At 38.4% G+C, this 20647-nt stretch overlaps 2 protein-coding genes across 2 annotated transcripts; both read right to left on the reverse strand.

Annotated features, from left to right (window-relative positions):
- Positions 1-6431: 6431 nt before the first annotated feature.
- Positions 6432-14633, reverse strand: uchl5 (ubiquitin carboxyl-terminal hydrolase L5). The gene is made up of 11 exons (XM_079693384.1): positions 14437-14633; positions 12898-12961; positions 12711-12816; positions 12233-12358; positions 11554-11615; positions 9862-9992; positions 9628-9691; positions 9272-9374; positions 7553-7666; positions 7193-7291; positions 6432-6779 (listed from the first exon to the last, which is right to left on the reverse strand). The coding sequence occupies exons 1-11, from the start codon at positions 14510-14512 to the stop codon at positions 6735-6737; spliced, it is 990 nt and encodes a 329-aa protein (XP_079549510.1). The 5' UTR covers positions 14513-14633; the 3' UTR covers positions 6432-6734.
- A 287-nt stretch (positions 14634-14920) lies between these two features.
- Positions 14921-20271, reverse strand: glrx2 (glutaredoxin 2). Its single transcript, XM_079693398.1, has 4 exons — positions 20101-20271; positions 19089-19149; positions 18518-18694; positions 14921-17502 (listed from the first exon to the last, which is right to left on the reverse strand). The coding sequence occupies exons 1-4, from the start codon at positions 20208-20210 to the stop codon at positions 17341-17343; spliced, it is 510 nt and encodes a 169-aa protein (XP_079549524.1). The 5' UTR covers positions 20211-20271; the 3' UTR covers positions 14921-17340.
- Positions 20272-20647: the final 376 nt, after the last annotated feature.

The raw sequence follows: 20647 nt of genomic DNA on the forward strand, positions 1-20647 counted from the left end.
TTCCTTTAGGGCAGTGTTTCTGAAGCATTTTTATACCAACTTAACTCCACAAATATCCAAAATAAAAAATAATTCCAGAACAGATTACAAATCGCCTGAAAATGGTACAAACAAGTGCCAACATGTGTGGTGAAGGTGTTGCGCTGGGCTATATCATGCAATTGAAAGTTAAACTTAAGCTCAGTCCATTGCGGAGATATTTCTGCAAAGCTCAAATGTATTTATTTATTTCAAATGTGAAATTTTACCAATATACTCACGGACCACCAGTGGTCCACGGACCACACTTTGAGAAGCACTGCTTTAGGGAGAACACTTCTTGTTTGTGATTTGGATCTGACAGAGCCAGCCAGAGAAGCACTGCTGTGATTGGTTGTTTTTGCTGCCAATCAAGAAAGGATGTGAGCTCACAGCTCCTCATATCTGTTCAGAAACTGGACAGAAGTTAAACGTACAAACTGTAGACTGTCTATGTCATGGCGAATACAGTCGCTACTTTATTTATGTCTGTATGACGCTGTTGTGAGTTTGGACTGAGCAGCTACAGGTTATAGTTTAGCCCAGTGGTTCTCAAACTTTTTCTGTCAGGCCCCCCCCTTGGAGAAAAAAAAAAGTTGGGCCCCCCCAACACAAATAGTCAGGCTCAGTGGCGGCGCCAGAGATTTATTTTGGGGTTGCTGTGGGGTAGCTTGACGTTTCATAGAGGGTGTTCAAACATTTAGGGTTTCTCATTAATGTACCGATCGCTACAGTGGAATTTTCTACTGCAACAATCCCCACGCATATACACAGTGTACCCGCGACTGTTACAATGAAGGCTCGATAATCAGCTCACGGCATATAGGTGTAAGCAGGGTTAAAGTGCTATTTTTATAGGTGGTGTGTGGACCTCACATAGGGGGGTCCGGGGGCAAGCTCCTCCGGGAAGATTCTTAAATATTGAAGTTAAAAGCATCAATCTGGTGCACTTTGAGAGCAAAATTAAGAGATCTATGGATACATCTCTCAACACAGAACTGTAAACAGATGTACTATTTCTTTATGGATATTTTACAAATCACCCTTTTAAACTTTATTCATTTTTTAATGTCATAGTGTTTCATACCTGTTTTTAATGTATTCTCTTATTTTTTTATAACTATAATGATCATATAAACGTGTGCCTCGGAAATAATTGTTTACATTAATGGTGACCAAAACGTTTGAGACCCACTGAGATAACACTCAGAGAGTCCTTTAGCTCACTGAGTCTCTCAGTCGGACAGGAGAGGACTCTCCTCCACTTTGTTGTTGAAAAAACTCCTTATATCCGTTAGCGTAGCTCGCTAGTACCAGAAGCTAACATCAACGATCTCCGGTACCGGTGCGCTCTCTCTCTCTCGCTTGCGCACGCACACAAAATGGCTCGTTCCACACACACACAGAGCCGAGCTTTAATGAAACACAGAGACCCAGACGTAATAATCATATTATTTTCGAATCAATAATCTTTCAAAATATGATTAATTTTTTAATTTTTTTTAAATAACCATTTTTCCTCCTGGTCTCTCGCGCCCCCCCTGTCATGCCTCTGCACCACCCTGGGGGGGGGGGCGCGTCCAACACTTTGAGAAGCACTGGTTTAGCCTGATCGATCCGATCTCCATTCAGAAAACGCACATTTTAAAAGGTTTTTCGCCTGCCGTCTTGTCTGCACACTTGTCAAAGCATTAATTCATGATTTTTACTAACCGATATCATTATGTAGTTACTTCGGCATCATTTTGAAACGTGTATTACAATTAAATCACGGTAAAGATGATTTTGTTGTAGTTGGTTTCTACCACAGTGTTTACATGGATATAAGCCGGACCCCCTCTCCAGCGCGTCTTGTTTGAATGATAGGAGTAAACACAGCTGACAGCCGCGGTGAAACTCGAGCGATTTGTGCAGATATGAGGAGCTGTGAGCTCTGTGTGCTAACCATTGACTGTAAAGGTGCTAACACGGCTGATGTTTTGGGACATGTTGCGCTGTCGGGTGCTGACCAATCACGAAGCGTGATTTCTTGACTGGCAGCAAAAACAACGAATCACAGCTAGGGGTGTCACGGTTACCGGTGTAGACGGTAACCGCGCTAAAATATTTTGACGGTGAGATAACCTTCTGAATTTCAAAACACGGTGTTATGTCGGTGGATTAAATTACCGCACACCGTTACACCGGGAGAGCTTTCATTTCCCTAATACTCCCACGGTTACACTGTATTACACTGTTACCGCGCTAAATACTTTGCATTTCAAAACATAATGTTATCTATGTGCGTTACTAGAGCTCTACACCACACACGTGACACTTTCGAACGTTCGCAGGCGCCACTAGTCCTAGGTTCTTTTATCACACTCTCTCACTTTAAGCATGGCAGCAGAAGAAGGAAGCCGCGATGGTACCATTTTTCCACCTTCTAAGCGCAGAAGATCAGAAGTGTGGTCCTACTTTGGATATTTAAAAAACTCCGAGGGGCAACTGGTGGAGGACGGTGCCCCCGTGTGCAGGACATGCCGGCGGAAGGTATCCGCGAAAGGGAGCAACACATCGAATTTGCTCACTCATCTACGAGACCATCACCCGCAGCTGCACAGCCAGTGCAAGGTATATTTGTTAATATTAACACATAGTTTTAGCTGAAATGCTCGAAATAACTTTTGCCTTCGGGTAAAGGGGAAATGTAACAATTATATCCGACTGTCAATAATGTTAAATCTTGATAATAATCATTTACATTACATTAGCAAATGCACCTGCTCTCGTGTGTTCACCATTCTTAGATCGGCGCTAAACGCCATTCTAAGCTAAGTTGAATAGCTAAACTTTGATATGCCATGAGACAGTGAAAATAGTGCAGTGAAACACATTAATGATTAAGTTACTTCTGACTTTGGGTCAAGGGATAATGCAACGATATACCCGATTGTCTAAAATGTTAAACCTTGATATTAAATGTCAGTGTAAGCACGCCCACTGCTAGCATTTTAAAATACATCCTACTGCGGTGCCATGCTCTATTCGTTGGTAGCTAGTGCACTACTAAACGCCATTGTAAGGCGCTAAACAGCTTAGTTCTCATACAGTACTGGCTTCTTGCCTAATAACCTAAACTTACCATTTACCTGCATCAACATTACACTTTTAAGGTAATAAATTAATGTAGGTATTTGACTTCATACGCAAACTTGATGATTGTTGAATAGTAACTTAATGGCTGTTTTTCTCTCTCTCTCTCTCTCTCTCTCTCTCTCTCTCTCTCTCTCTCTCTATATATATATATATATATATATATATATACATATATATACATATATATATAAAAAAAAAAATTAAAAAAAAAAAAAAAAAAAAAAAAAAAAAATTACCGAGATAATATCGTAAACCGTGGTAATTTTGGTCACAATAACCGTGAGCCGAAAATTTCACACCGTGACACCCCTAATCACAGCAGTGCTTCTCTGTTGAGCTCTGTCAAATCACAAACAAGAAGTGTTCCCCCTAAACTTTAGGAATACCGTTACCGTAAAAGTTGAATTGTTGAAGTGTTCTGTGAAATGCTGTGGTGTTTTCTGAAATGCTGTGGCGTTTTGTGAAATGCTGTAGTGTTTTTTGAAATGTCGCTGTGTTTTAAGAAATGCTGTAGTGTTTTGTGAAATGTTGTTTTGACTTGCATTTCAGGACCATCGTATATCATTCAAAATTCAAAGCAAGACTATTTTAACTACTCACAGCTGTCAAGCGAGCAGCTTGTGGAAGAATCCAGTGACGCGCAATGAGTGCATGGGCCAATTTTTAAGTGTCATCATTTTAATTATTAATGTTGGGATGTAAAGAATACAAATGTTTTAATATTAAATTCCCAACCGTAGGTTTAGAAACAAGCTTTAAATAGATACCTAAAATGACTAATCTGTGGCCCAGACAGTCCTAAATATCTTGTACAAAGTGAAGCAATATTTTGCAACTTCCTGTTAATTACTGTTTTTCTTAAATTTGAAAAGATTGCAAGGATTAATGTGCTTGTCACTTTGATGTTTGGTTTAACAAAGGTCAGACACATTTGCATACCGTACATACAATGACCTATTTTTAGAGACAATGAGCTTGATTCTAAGCTGCACAATGAAAACAACATTCTTCATTTTTATGGAAAATTTCATTCCTCTTCGTGCAGCTGATGGCCCACGTCATAGCAGCTGAGATCCAGTACTCTAACAATGTGTTACCTTGACTGACAGCAGATAGTCCTACCCCGCCTGCTGTGTGCCTGCTCTCTGAAACAGAGGCTGTGAAGCCGTGAACTCGTAGTAGAGGCTGACAGTGGGCAGACACCCGGACGTTGATCCTGACAGGCTGACAGCTCCTCTGGCCTGTTGTCCTGATTTAATTAGGTCATCTTTTACACCGGCAGCCCTCGAGAAACGTATGTTGTGTTGGTCTTCCGGCAAGAGAAGTCGAAATGTGATCTTAATGTCAGACTGGCTGGGAAAGTGTGCTCAACTGTAGTAATAAACCAATTTAAAAGATTTATTTTCTCCAGCATAGAAACTATAATAATACTGCTTTAAGAACTGCAGCATGCTTTCAGTCCAGACTGATATTATTAAATGGACTGTGATGTAAATCTGAAGACACGATGAGTCATGATCCCAAAATGATTAGGGCTACTGACCTTTGTGCTCCCGACTTTTCTTCCAGCAACAGCATGAATTTGACATTCGCGTTTAAAGTAAAATGTCCAGACAACCATTGGATGGATTGTCAGAAAATGTAGTAGGCCTACAGACATCCTCACTCTGCTCAAGATGACCTTTAGTTACTTTGGTGACCCCCTTAACACTTCATATGGTCATTATTACATCAAAATCTCTGTCCGATACTTTGTATGTTCCCGTAAAACTAATGACTGAATCAGCTGTTATTTTAGTTTAGAGGCAATTAGCAAATGTTAGCATGCTAACATGATAACGTTTGATAGTGACCATGGTAATCTGTATACCTTCTGAACATCATGCTAGCATTATCAGCATGTTGACCTTAGCATTTAGCTAAAAAAGGCTGCTCTGGCAAAATACAGAGCTGCTAAAATTGTTGCAGACCTCTCTTGTATCATGAGCTGTAGGTTACAAATATAATAACTGTTCTCTTTCTTTTCTTCTCATTTATTTTGCCTGCATTGACCTTTTTGCACGTCTCGCATTTGACAGAGCAGGGATATATCTTTCAATTGCCTTTCAATTGCTAATTACAAATAACTCCATCAACAACAACAAAAGCTTAACATTTCCTTGCTGCTTTTAGTTATTTTATTGTAAAATATAATATGTTGGGATATGGACTGTTGGTCGAACAAAGAACAAGCAACTCCAAAGGTTATTTGTCTGATATTTTAAGGCAACATATCAACCATATTGATACTTTCAAGGCCTTTTTCCTGTGTTTGGAACCACTGCTTTTTATGGGCCTCAAAAACCCTTAAAGCCACTGCATGTGATAATGAGCTGCACAAATAAACATGCCCTGACCTCCAAAGTAGGCCTACACAGCGCACATTCCGTTATGCAGCATGCTATTTATAACACTTGTATTTGCATCCTTGTCAGCATGCCACAATATACATTCCATGTTGTGTTAGTGCCACAAAGATGATTGCTTTGTTTGAAAGCATGTCCAGTGAGATTGTGATGGTATTCACAAACACCCTGTAGAACTGGGACACTGTGACCATGAATCCTATTACCATGTGGCCTGACCTAACAAAGGAAAATAAAACTGACACATTGTTCTTTCTCCTTCTGAGCTGGTAGTAAAACCTGTGTGTTAGCTTTTGTTGACGTGAAGCTTCTTGGCAACAGACTACTGGGCTTGGATCCAAGGAGTACTTAAGGTGTGTATGTAAACAAAGTTGCCAGAAATAGAAAAGCACCACGTTCTGCTTTGGTCGTCACACACGTCAAACTCACGCAGGCCTTTAGACGTCTGCTATGTTCAAGAACAACACTTAAGTCAGCTGACCGTGGTTATTTTGTGTAGTAGAGAACAGATGTTAGCTTATGGGATAAATCACAGAGGCCACTACGGACTCCCACGTTAAAAAAATGAACATGGTGCTACGGGAAGCTTTCCAAAAAAACACATCTTAATGATGCACTTATAAGGACTTGGCAGCTTGTCAGTGTTCTCTCTATAGGTCAAACAACTTTGACTGCAAGATTGTTTTTAAAAAGGTTTGATATTTTTTGGAACAAAAACATACTTATTAGTTTACAGTGGAGAAAAAAAGTTTTTTTTTAAACGACAATCCTTGTTGCTCTGCTGTAACAGTAGGTGGTGGCAAAGATCTACCATGAAGTCTTTACCACCACGATAACATTTTTTGAAGATCTGTCCATAAACAACACAAATTCACAAACATCTAGACATTTTATTATGAAAATAAGACAGAACATCATTTGAGCACATTGTTTTTCTTTCTATCATGCATTAGAGCTGATGGACACATGGAAAGAGCTTCTTTTTTTTTTGCCGGACAGTCTCTCTGCTACACCTGCAGTGCAGTTCTTAACGTTGATGTTTCACAGGAGGCCACAGGGCGGAAGTGCTGCAGACCATCCCTGGTCATGAAAGCGAATAAGACTGATTATGAACAGTATCTGTATGTGACTGTAGGGTTCTGGATGCATTTGTTTGGAAGTCCTTTTTGTTGATCACTTGGCCTCTTGGGCTTTTTTGGCACTCTGTTTCTCCTTTGCCTGGTGAGAAAAAAAACGTTTATTACTGTACAAAACCTACAAAGAAAAATTCAAAATATCCTTTTATGTTACTTCATTTTGAATAAAGTAGTGGTAAACATTGTAGAAACAAATTAACTTCAAAAGTTGTATTCATGACCATTTCCCCTTTACTGGACAGAATTAATACTGAAGCTGAAATGGTCTTTCATTACGTTTGTTGATTAATGTTCCTCCTTGAGCCTCTTGACATTGACCAAAGTATTTCATTATTTATACATGAGAGTCCCTGAAAACTACAAGATATCCCATTAAAATAATGAGGAGTAAAACCAGACGATTTTTCAAAATGTCAATGTGATTACGTTTTTCCAGACGCACATGCACAGAAAGCGAGTGGCGTTGAAGAAAGCCAATAGAATAACATAAGATACCTTCTCCACCAAAGGTATTAACTGTTGGTGCTCTGCCAGTGTCTTCAGCAGCTCCATGATAAAGGGAAGGTAGTTGTGCTTTCTCCGAATGTTTTCAATCTGTAAGAAAAACACATCCATTTAACAAAGAACGTGAGAGAAAACTTGGGCATGACAGATGTGAACGAAGGAACTTTCAGTCTTACACGTTAAGGCAAACACAGCCGGTACATATAGTATCTCCTTATTCAAAGGTTGTTTTCAACAGACACAAATACACTGTAGCCTTAAAGGGCAATTTCCTTGCATTTATATTACAGTGAAAGTCACATGAAATGCAGAATGTAATAGCAGGAAATGCAGTGTTGAGGAGAAACCCACCTTATATCTTTTAAGTTTCAGATTTTCCTCTTCAATAAGGAGCTGGTACTTTGCAATCTCCGACTGGATGGAGCTGAGAAACGTGGAGCTCTGGTCCGTGTCCATTGGTTCATCCTGGGAAACAGAAGGGGGGGGGGGGGGGGGGAGGTTGTTAGTTGGAGAAAATTAGTAATACTACACAGTAGAATTGCTCTGTAACAAGTACAATTCCTGCACTCAACATTGTACAGAGGTATCAGCTTCAAAAAGTATTTATCGTGCCGCCGTATTGCACACTTCAAAATAATTGTATAAATTGGATTTAGTTGGATTAATTCAAACACTGCTTGGTAGTATAAGCTGGAATAATGCATTATGATTTTTATATTTGTAATAGCAATCTAAATCTTCCAGGTAACAAAAGCTGTACAATTAATGTACTAGAGAAAACAGTACAATATTGGCCCACAACATTTAGTGGAGTACAAAAAACCACAATGTGAAAACACTCATGTAAAGTACCTTGAAATAGTACCCAAGTATAGTACTGGAGTTACTTTACCAGGTAACTTTGCACCACTGGCAGATCTATCCTACTCCTTTAAATATGTTTGCAGTAGAGCTTTTAGTAATAAAGTAAAATCTTGTGTTTGCTGACCTCCAGTGGTTGAATGCTTCACCATTCTGTAGTCATGGAGATGGGTAATAATCAGGGTGTGATCAGTAAGCCTTGACATCACTGTGGTGTGGTTTGTTACAGGTGGAACAAACGTCATTTTCCATCAACACCCAATAATGACGCCGAGTGTAACCGACAGGTAATACAGACTACACCTTTTAATTAAAAAACGAAAAACAGGTCAGCTATGGTCAGATAGTAAAACATAGATGAGATCTATTTTCCTACCTACTTTTGCCTGACCTTGATGGATGGGAAATGTTATGGAGTCAAGGAGTGCTTTGGAGGAAAATTCATAAGGACTAAGAAAAAGGCAGTTTTTGGGGAACCCTGCACCTACACTAGGGCACGTTATAATGTGATAACAAGTGTTATTCACAAGGGTCTGGTTTCGCTTGAAATGTTCCTGCCTTAATACATTGTGAGATGGGACATCCCCTTTCCTTTCAAAATGACATTTGAGTGTACTCTATGCTAAAGGAGACAGAGAATGAAGCATTAGAACACCTTTCCTTAGCATTTAGAGAATATTACCAGCTCTGTTGGGTCATTTCAATAAGTTAATTGGTAATTAATCCTCTGCCAAGGACTTTGAGCTTGGGGTAAATGTATTCCTTGACCCCTCTCTAAAGAGATCAAATGAAAATATTTTATATTTAAATCTTAATGCTGGACTATTATTAGACATCCGCCTTATTCTCAAGATTCCCTTTATCGAATAAATGTCACTACCTTTTTATAATGTAAAAGACTTCCATGATCAATAGTAGTGTTATCTCGTATTCACCTTAAACCTCATTCAGAACAATCAGTGTCATTTTCTTAATGTTGAAAAAAACGTGGCAATTTCAATTACTACACAATCATTTATTTAAACCCAGAGCAGTCGTATCCTACACTTCATGTGTTGTGGACGAATATGACGACAAGAAAATGTTTTGTTTGTTTGATTATAATCCCTAACTTTTTGAAAGCAGACATCTGATTTCACATTTAGCCTCACAGGGACATAGTAAACTACTCTATGCCATCAATTATTCATTTTTTTTGCTGCCACTCACCTCAGTAAGCTGGGTCTGGAGCTCTGTGATCTTTCTCTCGTATATCATCTTCCTGTCTGACACGATGGCCATTAGGTTGAACCGAATCTCTCCTTCACTGTACCTGAACAGGGAAACAATAAAACATTGAGCATTTGGCAGAACATGCTGTATTTACCGATCTGCTTTGTACAATCAAAAATAATAAATCATATGAACCCATTTCTACACCACTGCTTTACATGAATTCCCTTTTCACTTCTCAGTACCCATTGTATTGAAATGAAGAGATTCTTTAATAGCAATACAATTCAACATTAACGGAGGATTTCATTAATTTAGGATTGATCCAATATAAATGAAAAAAGTATATTCACTTCTGTATCCTTTTCTCGATCACTGGGCGAACGGCGCTGATCCAATCATCCTGGTTGCACGCACCTGATGAAACACAGACCACAGCTGATAATACTGCAGGTGTCTGTACATACAGTCCCTGTACATCATCATAAAACAGACAGTTTTGGAGGAAATGAGCCATGGCCAACAAGATGAAATTGTATTAAGCAATAAAAAGGAAAAAATAGCAAATTACTTTTTTTTCGGCTTACCCAGGTCAATTGGTCCCTCTCGGAGTCCATCCAGCTCGTATAGCCGTCCGTTTACAGGAACATAGCTCACAAAGTGAAAGGCGTCCTCGTCCTTCGCTGTGGACTTGGCATCAAATTCAAACATTTGCTGTCTGCAAAAACAAAAAAGGCACAATTTTAAAGAAAATGATCCTGCATCATATGTAGACGCAGTGAAACAGGTTAGGATTTAGGAATGCTCAAAAAACAAACATAACTCCAATCTTAGTCAATATATCGTACATAGAAAATGTTAAACATGTCACCCATTAAAAGGCCTTTATATGCTTTTTGGGGGTTCCCTTTCGTGTTGTGTGTTATAGGATATTGTGCATGAAAATGGTCTGCAAAGGCTAAAATCCCTGCAAAGGCAGTTTCTCTCCCACACGTCTTCCCTGCCTGTCAATTGGACTGATTTGTTTTTTCCTGTAACATGCAGTGACATCACTAGGTTACACTTTCGCTTATATTGGCTTAGTGCTGCGTACCGGTACGCCGAACCGGTACTGGACTTGTAAAAAGTTTCGGTTCAAGTCCGGTTAAAACCGGAACGTCGGGAACCGGTACTTACGTATATTCTCCTTTTTGTTCTAAACCATCTAAAACCTTCCATAGATCGAGAAATTTGCGCTGAGAAAAGACGAAAAACATTGTTTTGGCTTCTGATATGGCGGCCATTACTGAACTCACGAAGTCTCGCAAAATATCGCAACTGCTCGCGAGATCTGTGTGACGTCAAGGGAAGCTGGCTTAGACATAGTGGACACTGACAGCGTGGGATGCTGGTTGCCATATATGGTAGTGTAGCTAAGCTAACTCCTTTGTATGTATGGTGATATAGTGTCTGCCGAAAGAGCAACACTTCACCCAGACAATGTCAATATGCTGTTGTTCTTGAACAAGAACACATAGACTTGTACTCTTGCATATTGAGTCTTGTATGTACATCACTATGTATGTAGTTGTGTTGTGTAGTTAGTAACACATGTAGAGTTCTAGAAAAGACATGGTGTAGACACAAGTTGGAAGGGGGCACAATAAACCTGACGAGTTTGAATTTGAGTTGATTATGAGTTTATTTTCAATTGATAATTAGCTAAAAATAAGTTCACTTTAGTTACTCACACAACTTGACACAAGTCCGGACTTATAAGTCCGGACCTGAACCTGAACCTCTGGACTTGAGTCCGGACCTGAACCTGAATGTGAGTCCAGGTACACAGCACTATATTGGCTAATGCTCCAACACGTTGTACTTGATAGGTTAAGGGCGGAACATCTCTAAGCTGTTGACCAATCACAATAGAGCCGGCCAATCAGAGCAGACTGGGCTCTGGTTTCAGACAGAGGGTGAAAAGAGGTGCTGCAGCACAGGTAGTATGAGAAAAATAAAGACCTTGTTGTACATTAAATCATGTCTCAGTAGAGGAACAAAATACAAATATGAACCTGAAAATGAGCATAATATGTACCCTTTAAAAAAATATGTTATATATTACTAAGTAGGTTTTGAAAGGGCTTCAAATGGTGACCAACAAATTACCAAACCTCACATTTGCAAGTTGCATAAAATCAGACAGCTGCATTAGCAGCAATCACTTTCCACAGAGTAAGAATAAAGAGCTAGACATATCAAGAAGTCATTCAAACAGAGTTCATGGAGCGAGAGCTTACCTGGCAAAGCTGTTGTGAACTTGTCGGATCACTTCGGAGTTGCTAAGAGCCAGACCTTTCATCTGAGGAGGTGGGTACAGGATTATAATGCTGACTGTATAACATTTGCCTAAAGATGTTCTATTAAAGGCTGAATGGGACCCTTATAAAATTCCTTTTTTCTAGAAAAAAGTTATACTTACAATAAGTGTGGATATGTAAGTAGTGTCAAAAAGGTACTAACTAAATCAAACGACTCACAGGTTGCTTCCATACGATACCCTGATTTATTCCAATTATTTGCACTTTCCAACTGGTTTAGATATATTTTTTAAAAAAGGACAGCTTTGAGTCATTTAAGATCAAAAGAGAAGTTGAGCAGTTTCACTTGGTTCTTTTGAACATGTGTGGGACAGAAAACCGAGTCATCAAGGTTTTGGAGGTAAGAGGATGAAACTGTCTAAGTGTTACAGATGAAAGTGGGGAAATAAGTATATCAAGTTGTGTAATAGAGAGAAAAAGCTGGGGGGTTTTGTGAAAAATGTGTCACTTGGTACTTGAGTTAGAAGTTAAATGCTGGTGTCACTTTAGTAAAAGGTGTATAGTTTATTGTGAATGGGTAAACAATACATTCATGTACTAATGCATGCAATTGCCAAACTATTTTTTGGGATTCAAGGGAAAAATACCGTGAACGTACAGCAGGGTCGAAACTCTGTGAAAACTCTCTGAACTCTGTCAGTGTGTCCCCAACTAACATGTCAGAATGGAAGCAGTTGAGCAGAACGCTGACTATCGCCTGGGTGGCACAGGCGTTGTTAATGACCTGAAAACATACAGAGAGAACACATTAATTATTACACAGATCCATAACCCATTGTGTATTAATTAACTAACTTAATAAAATCAAAAATCATCTTCTAACCAGATCTTCCTATGTTATGTACACTTACTAATTGGGTTTCTATATGTTGTAGTCAGTGTATTCATGATGTGATGCATTTGATGATTATATCAAATACTTCCAATCCATCTGTAGGGATATGTGTGTATACACCAAAAACCAAGCAGATCGAGGTTGCCATTTTGTTTGCTAAGCAGTTACTATGACTCGAATATTAAAATACCACAACATTGTGTAACAAAAAAAAGGGTTATATATGACATCAAATAAATACCTGTTTGGCAAAGAAGATTTGATCAAGCCTTGAATCCTGAACGATAGACCCTGCTGGCTCCTCACCTGGCTGCCACTTGAAGAGGAAAATCAATCCATGAACTGGTCTGAAACATAACCGAAATATTAAAAAAATAATGCCTTGAGAGGGATTATGAAATATAAAGAAGCTGCAGGTATGAACATACTTCAAGTTGTCAAAATTCTCTGGCTCCATACTCCATATCTCTTCAACCTGGGCGCCTTTGCAACCTGGCAAGAACAAATACAGCATCACATAATTACTCATACTTATAGACAAGTTTACGCGCCAAAACACGGGTAGCGCCATGACACTACACAAATGCACTTCATTTCCGCCGGAAGTCTTTTGCACAGCGTCTGTCGGTGTAAACCGATGTAAACAGTCAGACGGGCACTGGTGTAAACACAGCGATTTCGATGCTAACAGTGATGCTAGCTTGGGAACACGATTCTACTTCTTTGACTGGAGATGGCGTTACTCTCCCCCACCCGAATTCAGTGCAAAACTGGGAGGATAACATGACGACGTGGCCCAGCATAAAACCAAAATAAACTGCCTTATTTAGGTCATGCCCACAGGAGCCAACAGTTGTCTGTTGTTTACATAATGCACAATTTACATGATCTCTTTATGCTGTGCAATATATCATATGTGCCTGTACTGTTTGAGTGAAAATAAAGTTTGATGTAATTTAATTTCATTATTGCACTGTTATTGCATTATTGCATTTCATATGTTCCTTAGAGTGCTACAATTTCTTTTAACACAGTTCATCATTCATATTAAGCTCATACTGTACATAAATAACACTGAATGAATTAATTGTTGAGAGGAAACTAAAGAAATGGCTTCAACAAGAAAGATCACATGTTTAATCCTAACAGGTATTACAAATTAAAATATAAAAGCAGCCCACACAATTACATCACTATGAAAATATTCATATATAATATTAAAAAATACAATGCATGCAGTATTTGTTGTGTTTATCTGTATTTAATGAACAACATGGCTGGGTGCTGGGTGCTGGTTTGTGGTCGTAGCACTCTCTATCTAACCACTCGTTCAGGTGCTTTCTCGAGTGATTGCAACCAACTACCGCACACGTAGTTCCCGAACCACTTTTCTTCATGTTGTAATTGTTATATCCTCTTTGTCTCTGCGATATCAGTGCTTTGTCGGCACAACGGAGCTAGCTAGCAAAACAAACCCAGTCCGCCAAAACGGAAGTGCATTGCATCGAATGGAGGAGTTCAGGATGTAGAGCGGAAACGGCTCAATAACTTGTGTATAGAACGGTGTGTCTGGCTTTTCAAAAACGTTAACATATGGGACCAAATGTCCCCAGTGGCGGGTTGACAGCAGAGCAAAGCACAAAGATGTCATTAATGAGTGAGGATTTGTTTTCACGCGCCGTTGTTTTGAACGCTGAGTAATGCTAGCCAGTTAGCTTGCCTCATTAAGTTAGCTTTGTCGAATACTGCATGCAACTTTTTAGAGAATGCAGCGTTTTGGTGGTTGTTGAGAATACAAAGCCTCTTAACATATTTTTTATTTGACCTCCATTGCTTGTTTTTATTATTGCATAGAAAACCAATAGAAGCTGATTGCAAATTACCATTAGCTTTGAAGGAGGGAGCTAGCTAGCTAGCTAGCGCTGTCGCATAGCCACCATGCACTGAATGAACAGCTAGTCACTCACCAAAACCTTTTATCAGTTCTGTGAACACACCGGGGTCACTCTCCATCAAACACCACTCTCCTGCGCTTCCAGCCATTCTTCACAACGTTGTTTATTCAACCTACTTACACATGTACGAGACGCTAATATCCTAGCTTAGCAGTACTACCGCTAGTCAAGCTAATTTGACTGAAACACTAGTGACCTCACGGATGCGGTGCAATGTGGGGACTATAGGTGCGCTCGGTTTATTTGACAGCGTATACTATCCAAAAGCAACACTAATTTGAGAAAATATATTGCAAAAATGTTTTCGACAGACAAGTTTCAAGGTTACATACGTATCAACTATACGTATATAAATAGAAAAATAAGAACCCATGATCTATATCTGAAAGTAATGTGCCCACTCGTTGAGTTTAATCAATCTCCGCCCGCCTAAGCGAACGAGGGGGACAAATTAAGCACACTTCAAGAAAAAGGCAAGCCAGACATTGGAGGCAGATGGTGGTTTAATTCATATTTTTTAATATTCATAAATACACATTTCGGGCATTTAGAAAATATTTCAGAGTTGTTGTTATAAATACAACCATACATATTTGTATTCATCACACGGACCAGCATCATGATTCAATCTGCTTTTCATTCATCTGATATAAGTTAAATGACTCCCAGCAAACTTGCCGCAATGCTGGCAGTAACGACTTGGTATGACCAACATAGTAATGATACTCTATTGCTATTGTTCTATCAAAAAAAAAATCACTGCGGATCAATGGAATTGTATTTTCACACCCTTGAAGCCAAGACGAGAGCTGCCCCACATAATATACAGAAGTGTACTCGAGTACTGTTTGAGTACACCTTGACTTGATTACGGGGGACGGCTGTGGTAGAGCAGGTCAGCTACCAATCGGAAGGTCGGTGGTTCGATCCCCACCCCACCACCGGCAGCCATGCGCTGTTGTGTCCCTGAGCAAGACACCTAACCCCAAATTGCGCATAGGTGTGTGGATATGAGTGAATGTGTTACCTCTGATGGTTTATCTTCCGCCATCAGTGTATGCATGTGTGTGAATGTGATGTAAAAGCGCTTTGAGTAGTCTGCTGACCAGATAAAGCGCTCTACAAGTACAGTCCATTTACCATTACAAATATGTTTTGTTGCCATTAGAAATACACTTGCATGACTATTACATTATATCTCCAGTGTGTTTAAAATATAGCAAAGCATTCAAGTTCATTTGATGGTACAGGTACAATATTTGTAATTTATCTTGTTTTAATCCGCCTCTTTTTTTTTCAGATGTTCCTAGGCAACTCCTCCGTCCAGGTCTCCACACGCCTCTTCCACAGATTAGGCAACAGAAAGATGTCTCGCTTTGCCCAGGAATTTGCAACGCTAATCTTTGGGAAAGCAACGTTACTCCTCACTGATGGCCACCATTTAGTTTATATAGACTTTGAAAGTTAGTTAGTCAGTTTAGCCATCATGTTTTGTTAATTGTTACATTTAGTATAAACACGTTTTTTGGTTTGTTGTTGTTTTTATGTCATTACAATTATGTTTCTCTCATAATTGAAGTGCTTTGTCAAGAAACAGAATAGCACACTTGGTGTGTACTTAAGTGGTATCCGGAAGTAGCTTAAAGTGTATGAAGTATAATCGTCATGTATTGTAAGTATGCTTCTGTAACACATAACCCAGTACTTGCTGTGGTAACATTTTGTATTCTTCTATCCTGTAGTATAAGCAGTGATACCATACACTTCTACTCTACATTATAGTATAATAACATTATACTTAAAATACATGGATTTATGGTGCTTAAATTGTGATAGAACCTTACTATAAATACATTTTTATTAACATAATAGCACAATTTAAAAGTATTAAATACAGTCAGAAAGTGCATTTGAAGTTAATTGGAAATATAACAGGTGTGCTTGACTAAGTATGATAATAGTATGTTGAAAACACACTTATGAATTACTATGAATTGAGCTGAATGCCCTTTTAAGTATATTTCCAACACACTGGTGATATAATACAATTATACTTAAAGCGTGTTTCAAATTCACACGAATGCCCTTTTAAGTATATTTCCAACACACTGGTGATATAATACAATTATACTTAAAGCGTATTTCGAATGCACACGAATGCCCTTTTAAGTATATTTCCAACACACTGGTGATACAATACAATTGTGCTTAAAGTGTGTTTTGAATGCACACAAATCATGATTTTAACTGGTGTACTTTAGTAGACTTAACGTTTACAAAAAGTTGTGCCAATTTAGCACACTATTACACTTCAAGTATACTCAACTAATGATTAAGTAGTACTCCAGTACTACTTGAGTACACTTTAGTATACTTGAATGCGACCAAAATAGCACATTTATCTAAAAGTGTACTTAGTACATTCTTCTAAAAGTATAATTTAAGCATACTATTTTTTTACCTGGGTGGTTTAACAAATAAATTCAGAATATAACATAGCTTCTGCTAACATTTCAGGCAGACTTTTAAAATGCTTCGACGGCTAGGTAAAAAATGTTTTACAAAATCATAATATTTTTCACATTGGTTGTTTAAATACAATTTGAAAGTTGATGTGCTAATCATATAAAAAATAACAAGCTACATTAATCGTACAACATATGACGAATGACCTCAATTGAATCAAACTGTCAATACCTCACATACCAATGATGTTCAGTTTTTGTTTTAAATATGGCAGCTTTAATAATAACACTAATACTGTACATCCCTGTATGAAAAGGTATGTAGCCTAACATTTAATGCACTTTGATAAATATATAACATAGTCATGCTCAAGCAATGTTGAACTTGCAACACGAGATCAAGTAGATGTTTCATAAACACCGTATTGAAAAGAACTACAAGAACGGCTAGTCATTTGGCTGACTCAAACTGTCCGCTACCCGAGCCGTCGGAGCTGGAAGCACAACAGGGAGCACACTGCTCGATCAGGGGCCGCAACTTCCCCTGCTGATGGAGTTGTTTGGTATCAGAGCCACCCCCGATGCAGTTTCCGTTAATGAAGACTCTCGGCACCTTAACACACAGATCATGTTGTACCATTAGGTTTTGAAACAAAGCGTTATAAAGGCACCTGACATCCGGAACAGTAGCCCTCTAGATGAATTCACTGCTAGTCTGAGGAGTTTGGCAAGACTATTGGAAAATGACTATTGTCGATACGTAGACAATACGATTGTCTATGCAGCTGTGTATTGGAATTGCTACAACTAATGTTGTCATGTGGCTCTGTCTGTAAGGATAAGTGTGCTGGGACAGTTTGAGCATATTTTTATGTAAAACAATTTTTTTAAGCTAAATTAAATCCGATACAAATTCTGATCCTTTCAGTGCATAGTAGTGCAAGTGTAAATACAGGTGTGTGAATGAAAACCTTTGTTGGTAAACACCAAATCTAATCTCTCTTTCTTGTTAAGAAACTAAAGCACTGTACAAAACCTTCAGCTACCTTCACATTTGTATGAAGGTTGGTCATATCAGATGTCACTAATTAATGTTTATGTGTAGATAAATTGATGGCAGGCCAAAAGGAAAAAAAATTCTGTGCTCTGACAGCCAATGTCAACTCTGTACTTGGTCAAAAATAAAATAAAATAAAAGCAACATTTAAAATGTGTAAATGAGTTTAACGTGCAGATACACAACCCTTATGTCATAAAGTCTAGTTTTAATGTAGATCTAAATGCTATTTATATCTCGTAACTCCTGATACGACGCCTGTTGATGGGGACAAGCGTATAAAATATAAAAAAGTGACTTTCTCAACGTGGAATAGTATCTAAATGTTTTTAGTCTTGTACAAAATATTCACAACATCATTACTATTAAAACGTATTAATTGAATGTCTATATTTGATACCATTAAAGACTATAGTATGAAAAAGATGCAGCTTATTTTGGTCTCTATGTTGAAGATTTGAGTCAAGATAAAGACATGAAGCCTTGGATGCAGCCCAAACAAAACAATAGTCAAAAATAAAAGGCTGTGAAATTGAAATTGCGAACCCAAAACACAACTTGAGGCTCTTACCGTTCTGGCACCGGTCATCTGAGCTAAGGCCTCTTGCATTCTCCTCCCATCATTGTGTTCATCCAGTTCAATCACTTTGTAGGTTGCACCAATTTCATTGAACACATTCTTGGCCATTTTGCAATAAGGACAGGTGGACTTGGAAAATATCACAACACAGTTCTGTGACACCATCTCCTGAAAGGTTGCAGGGGGGAAATATGTAATTTAATATCAGTGGAACACAGAAATAGTCTACAAATACCAGAGCCCTATATAAATTGCTGGGCAAAGGTGAAAGAAACCTTATCTCTGCAGATTTTCCATGGTTAATGTTTAGTTACAGAGTGAACTGTGGGTACACTTTAATATGAGTTTTTTACTGAAAAATGTGGAGAAACAGTTGATGCTATAATGGTTTTAACTGAAAGAAAGAGTCACTAAACAATTTAATGTGTGGCTAAACTCGTTACTTCTATTGAAAAAAAAGGTATCAAACACATAGTTGTTAGGATATGTAACAACTATGTGAAAACTGTTCTAACAGTTTTTACATTTCCTTCAGGTAACATATCTGCAAGCAATAACTTACCTGAACATGCTGTACACATGATGAACCGGCCACAGATGTCGAGGATGTAAAATTTCCCATTCTGAAAAAGACAAATCAGAATATTGAATCAAACAGTATTCCAAGGCATTTAGTCCAGTATTACACACACTACAAGTAGTGAAACAGCTTAGTAGGTTCGTGCAAACACCTAAAAAACCGGAAGAAGTCACTGGAAGAAACGAGCTGAAACCTAAAAATTAGCAGCAACATAATATACAACTGGAGCATCACTACTGGTCTGAAAATGTCCATATACATTGTAATATGTGTAGGGGCTACGTCTTAAATTACACTGTGCCTCGTCTACTACTGAAGTAAGGTTCATGTGCTAGGTAATCCAGGATTAGCAGTACACATGCTCTTCACTGGCACTAGTAATTGGCTAAGATTTTATGTTGGCATGCGATTTGCCGATCTCCATTCAAAATGTGTCAAAATCAAGACTGCACTCTACAGTGAAAACCAAGAACACTTCTTAAAGCGTGGCTGTAAGTGTTTTATAAAACGTGAGTAACTAATTTTAAATTCGGTATACATTTAATTCGCTTCCCACTAGCCCTTTCAGTTAAAACGAAATGTATGTTATTGCTTCTATATGTTCGGTGGGAGATTATAGTTGTAGCATAACGCTAGCTACACATTGACAACAGTCATGCAAATGATAAAGGTCGTCTTAGTTGACGAAATTATGCATTTGTTCAGTTTGACATGCAAGCCGAATTGGCCATATGAATCCATGGATTCGTAAAAATAACACAAATGTGTGTTTGGCATTTTGAAACACACTAAACTTTGAATTATGTGAAGCAGTTACTTTTCAGCAAGGTAAAGCTGCGTTACGGTAATGTTGCGAGATAAGAAGTTAACAACAGAGAACGATTACTAACGGTACGTATAATTGGGTGAAAGGTTTATTATAATAGTCTGTTGATGTTTTATTAATCGTATTCAACGTGCAAGGTAATGTATCATTCAAGCTGGCGAAAATGACCTTCGGCAGCCGGTCCATGTCACCCTGGATAAAGATCCTGCTCGAGCAAACATGGATAAAAAAGAAAATACGGCCAAAATGTAATCGATGTGTTGGCCTGGATGAAACATGCGGTTAGTGTACAAACTGTACGTTTGCTATCCCGCTTTATTTACACTGTTTATGGCTGAAGCCTACCTTACGTGACCACCGGAAGCAGTTCCTGACGCAACCCGCAGTTTGAAAGCCACGCCCATAACGTCAGCATCACTTAAAAAAACAATTCATAAATATAAATGTCAACACCACAACGTTGGAGGAGTTTCAGATGTGTTAACACTATAAATTAAATATGATAACAAAGCTACATTCATGGACCATGAATTGTAGTGTCCATGAGTCAGTCTTATTGCCACAAAAGCTCTGTTCACTTATCAAAGTCCAATGTTAAGACATTATTTAATTTTAGACGTCTTTCAAACCTTGAAAGACGTCTAAAATTATTTAACCTGTATTTTCTTTACTTGACATATTCCAAAATAATGTCTTAACGTTGGACTTTGATTAA

This window comes from Notothenia rossii, assembly GCF_949606895.1.
Source record: "Notothenia rossii genome assembly, chromosome: 1".
NCBI lineage: Eukaryota > Metazoa > Chordata > Actinopteri > Perciformes > Nototheniidae > Notothenia > Notothenia rossii.

Excerpts from the sequence above, each read along its gene's own strand:
- uchl5 (XM_079693384.1), bottom strand. The coding sequence starts at position 14,512 with ATGGCTGGAAGCGCAGGAGAGTGGTGTTTGATGGAGAGTGACCCCGGT. Across the intron at positions 9,375-9,627 it reads ATCGAGAAAAGGATACAGAA|GTACAGTGAAGGAGAGATTC; the intron begins GTGAATATACTT and ends TTCCCTGTTCAG. Across the intron at positions 7,667-9,271 it reads TCCAGACCCAGCTTACTGAG|GATGAACCAATGGACACGGA; the intron begins GTGAGTGGCAGC and ends TCTGTTTCCCAG.
- glrx2 (XM_079693398.1), bottom strand. The coding sequence starts at position 20,210 with ATGTTTCATCCAGGCCAACACATCGATTACATTTTGGCCGTATTTTCT. Across the intron at positions 19,150-20,100 it reads ACATGGACCGGCTGCCGAAG|AATGGGAAATTTTACATCCT; the intron begins GTCATTTTCGCC and ends TGTCTTTTTCAG. Across the intron at positions 17,503-18,517 it reads AGATGACCGGTGCCAGAACG|GTGCCGAGAGTCTTCATTAA; the intron begins GTAAGAGCCTCA and ends CTGTGTGTTAAG.